The 4,570-nt window shown below is 45.2% G+C and overlaps 1 protein-coding gene across 3 annotated transcripts in view; it reads left to right on the top strand.

Moving 5' to 3' along the window:
* LOC111951634 (echinoderm microtubule-associated protein-like 6) overlaps positions 1–4,570 on the top strand; it is a 101,732-nt gene that overhangs the window by 60,057 nt on the left and 37,105 nt on the right. For all 3 annotated transcript variants that reach the window (XM_023969838.2, XM_070434984.1, XM_023969839.2), the window contains exons 14-18: positions 663–681; positions 2,912–3,079; positions 3,528–3,633; positions 3,752–3,845; positions 4,273–4,373. In XM_023969838.2, coding sequence (XP_023825606.1) covers positions 663–681; positions 2,912–3,079; positions 3,528–3,633; positions 3,752–3,845; positions 4,273–4,373 — 488 coding nt within the window. The remainder of the gene's footprint in view (positions 1–662; positions 682–2,911; positions 3,080–3,527; positions 3,634–3,751; positions 3,846–4,272; positions 4,374–4,570) is intronic.

Raw genomic sequence — 4,570 nt, 5'->3', positions numbered from 1 at the left:
TATGCCGGTTTGCACTTTTTGACACATATACCATAGTTCCAATGTGCCAGGTTAGTATATTCAAGGTGCAGATAAAGTATTTGAAGAAAACTCAAACGATTGAACCCGGCTTAGGCTGGACTACTTTTATAAAACTTGTTGTTGTAATAACTCTAAATGTCTAAATGCACTGAACACACTAATAGCAGCTTTCAGCTGTGTTGTAAAAGCTTTAGTACCTTGCAGTGGCCAGCTTCTCGCCCCTCCTCCAGTCCCACAATATGATAGAGTGGTGATCATCATGCCCACTGAGACCAGGCTCTTCCCATCCGCTGCACATAGAGGAACAACAAGCTACTCTTAGTTTGAAATCATAACGGACTAGGACAGAACCCAACACATTTACTAAATAATACTTTTTTGGCCCAGGAAATACAATATCATACGGAGAAGTCAAGAGCACACACTCCTCTCTGGTGAAAACCCTTGAGCAGGGAGAAGCACTCAGGGTTTGGATGTCCCACACATGGATGGCTGGATCCCTGCCAACCTGGACACATTCATAAAGAGAGTGATTAAGATCCGTGTTTAAGAGAGAGAGTGACTGAGTGAGAGTGACTGAGTGAGAGTGAGAGAGTGGAGTCAGAGAGAAGAGAGAGTGAGAGACAGAGAGAGAGGGAGAGTGAGAGAGTGTATGATTGTTTTTGTTGATATACAGTGGGGAGAACAAGTATTTGTACACTGCCGATTTTGCAGGTTTTCCTACTTACAAAGCATGTAGAGGTCTGTCATTTTTATCATAGGTACACTTCAACTGTGGAGAACGAATCTAAAACAAAAATCCAGAAAATCACATTGTATGATTTTAAGTAATTAATTTGCATTTTATTGCATGACATAAGTATTTGATCACCTACCAACCAGTAAGAATTCCGGCTCTCACAGACCTGTTAGTTTTTCTAAAAAGCCCTCCTGTTCTCCACTCATTACCTGTATTAACTGCACCTGTTTGAACTCGTTACCTGTATAAAAAGCACCTGTCCACACACTCAATCAAAACAGACTCCAACCTCTCCACAATGGCCCAAGACCAGAGAGCTGTGTAAGGACATCAGGGATAAATTGTAGAACCTGTACAAGGCTGGGATGGGCTACAGGACAATAGGCAAGCAGCTTGGTGAGAAGGCAACAACTGTTGCCACAATTATTAGAAAATGGAAGAAGTTCAAGATGACGGTCAATCACCCTCGGTCTGGGCTCCATGCAAGATCTCACCTCGTGGGGCATCAATGATCATGAGGAATGTGAGGGATCAGCCCAGAACTACACGGCAGGACCTGGTCAATGACCTGAAGAGAGCTGGGACCACAGTCTCAAAGAAAACCATTAGTAAACACACTACGCCGTCATGGATTAAAATCCTGCAGCGCACGCAAGGTCCCCTGCTCAAGCCAGCGCATGTCCAGGCCCGTCTGAAGTTTGCCAATGACCATCTGGATGATCCAGAGGAGGAATGGGAGAAGGTCATGTGGTCTGATGAGACAAAAATAGAGCTTTTTGGTCTAAACTCCACTCGCCCGTGTTTGGAGGAAGAAGAAGGATGAGTACAACCCCAAGAACACCATCCCAACGTGAAGCATGGAGGTGAAAACATCATTCTTTGGGGATGCTTTTCTGCAAAGGGGACAGGACAACTGCACCGTATTGAGGAGAGGATGGATGGGGCCATGTATCGCGAGATCTTGACCAAACAACCTCCTTCCCCTCAGTAGAAGCATTGAAGATGTCGTGGCTTGGTCTTCCAGCATGACAACGACCCGAAACACACAGCCAGGGCAACTAAGGAGTGGCTCCGTAAGAAGCATCTCAAGGTCCTGGAGTGGCCTAGCCAGTTCCCAGACCTGAACCCAATAGAAAATCTTTGGAGGGAGCCGAAAGTCCGTATTGCCCAGCGACAGCCCCGAAACCTGAAGGATCTGGAGAAGGTCTGTATGGAGGAGTGGGCCAAAATCCCTGCTGCAGTGTGGCAAACCTGGTCAAGAACTACAGGAAACGTATGATCTCTGTAATTGCAAACTAAGGTTTCTGTACCAAATATTAAGTTCTGCTTTTCTGATGTATCAAATACTTATGTCATGCAATAAAATGCCAATTAATTACTTAAAAATCATACAATGTGATTTTCTGGATTTTTGTTTTAGATTCCTTCTCTCACAGTTGAAGTGTACCTATGATAAAAATTACAGACCTCTACATGCTTGTAAGTAGGAAAAACCTGCAAAATCGTCAGTGTATCAAATACTTGTTCTCCCCACGCACGATAATTATTGCTCAGACATGCTGTTATGGGCCGTCCTCCCCGCAACGGAGCAAATGGAATGGCATCAACACCTGGAAACCATGTATTGGATGTATTTGACACCACCCATTCTGCTCCATTCATTACCACGAGCCTTTTCTCCCCAATTAAGGTGCCACAACGTCCTGTGCTTCATATACATTGCTTTGGCAACAGTGGCAACCACCCATTCCTGACAATAAAGCAGAGTGCGAGAGAGAGAGAGAGAGAGAGAGAGAAAGCGAGAGATAGAAAGAGAGAGAGAACCTGTCCAGTGGCTGCATAGTCTTTGAGTGGGTGTACAGTCAGACTGAGAATGTCATCATCGTGGCCCAGGTAAAAGCGCTGACTGTGTTGCTCTCTGTTGTAGACCACGCCCACCGCTGCCACATGGTACACGACCTCCCCAGCCTGGGTGTAGAAAAGGTTATTTCTGCAGTCGTAGCCACGGTACCTACACACACACACACACACACACACACACACACACACACACACACACACACAACACACACACACACACACACACACACACACACACCACAACACACACACACACACACACACCACCACACCACACCACACACCCACACACACACACACACCACACACACACACCACGGGGAGGTCGTGTACCATGTGGCAGCGGTGGGCGTGGTCTACAACAGAGAGCAACACAGTCAGAGGTTTTACCTGGGCCACGATGATGACATTCTCAGTCTGACTGTACACCCACTCAAAGACTATGCAGCCACTGGACAGGTTCTCTCTCTCTTTCTATCTCTCGCTTTCTCTCTCTCTCTCTCTCTCTCTCGCACTCTGCTTTATTGTCAGGAATGGGTGGTTGCCACTGTTGCCAAAGCAATGTATATGAAGCACAGGACGTTGGTGGCACCTTAATTGGGGAGAACAGGCTCGTGGTAATGAATGGAGCAGAATGGGTGGTGTCAAATACATCCAATACATGGTTTCCAGGTGTTTGATGCCATTCCATTTGCTCCGTTGCAGGGGAGGACGGCCCATAACAGCATGTCTGAGCAATAATATATATCAACAAAAACAATCATACACTCTCTCACTCTCCCTCTCTCTCTGTCTCTCACTCTCTCTCTCTCTCTGACTCACTCTCTCACTCTCACTCAGTCACTCTCACTCAGTCACTCTCTCTCTTACACACGGATCTTAATCACCTCTTTATGAATGTGTCCAGGTTGGCAGGGATCCAGCCATCCATGTGTGGGACATCCAAACCCTGAAGTGCTTCTCCCTGCTCAAGGGCTTTCACCAGAGAGGAGTGTGTGCTCTTGACTTCTCCGGTATGGCTATTGTATTTTCCTGGGCCAAAAAAGTATTATTTAGTAAATGTGTTGGGGTTCTGTCCCTAGTCCGTTATGATTTCAAACTAAGAGTAGCTTGTTGTTCCTCTATGTGCAGCGGATGGGAAGAGCCTGGTCTCAGTGGGCATTGATGATCACCACTCTATCATATTGTGGGACTGGAGGAAGGGCGAGAAGCTGGCCACTGCAAGGTACTAAAAGCTTTTACACACCAGCTGAAAGCTGCTATTAGTGTGATCAGTGCATTTAGACATTTAGAGTTATTACACAAACAAGGTTTTATAAAGTAGTCCAGCTAAGCCGGGTTCAAATCGTTTGAGTTTTCTTTCAAATACTTTATCTGCACTTGAATATACTAACCTGGCACATTGGAACCTATGGTATAGTGTCAAAAGTGCAAACCCCGCCATACTCCAGGAAGGCTCAATCAAGTGCTCAAAGTATTGGAAATATATCAAATACTACTTGGACTCAGGTCTGTTGCCTTAATGTTAACACATTTGTAGGGACAGCCAGGAGTTTTCTTCTGACTGCATGAACTGACCATGAAACACATAAGGCTCTATGTATTTGAGAGGACAGCATGTGAAGTGGATATTCTATCTCTGTTCTTCCCAGGGGACACAAAGACAAGCTGTTTGTGGTGAAGTGTAATCCTAGCCTCATGGACAAGCTGGTCACAGTGGGAATCAAACACATCAAGTTCTGGCAGCATACAGGTCTGTCCTACTGTTCTGCCCGACTGTCTCTTTCAGTCTCTGTCATACTATCAGTCTCTGTTATACTATCAGTTTATATCATACTATCAGTCTCTGTCATACTATCAGTCTCTCTAATACTATCAGTCTATATCTTTTTATCAGTCTCTCTAATACTATCAGTCTATATCTTTTTATCAGTCTCTCTAATACTATCA

This window comes from Salvelinus sp. IW2-2015, linkage group LG25 (assembly GCF_002910315.2).
Source record: "Salvelinus sp. IW2-2015 linkage group LG25, ASM291031v2, whole genome shotgun sequence".
Lineage (NCBI taxonomy): Eukaryota > Metazoa > Chordata > Actinopteri > Salmoniformes > Salmonidae > Salvelinus > Salvelinus sp. IW2-2015.
This window is presented reverse-complemented; position numbering and strand designations above follow the sequence as displayed.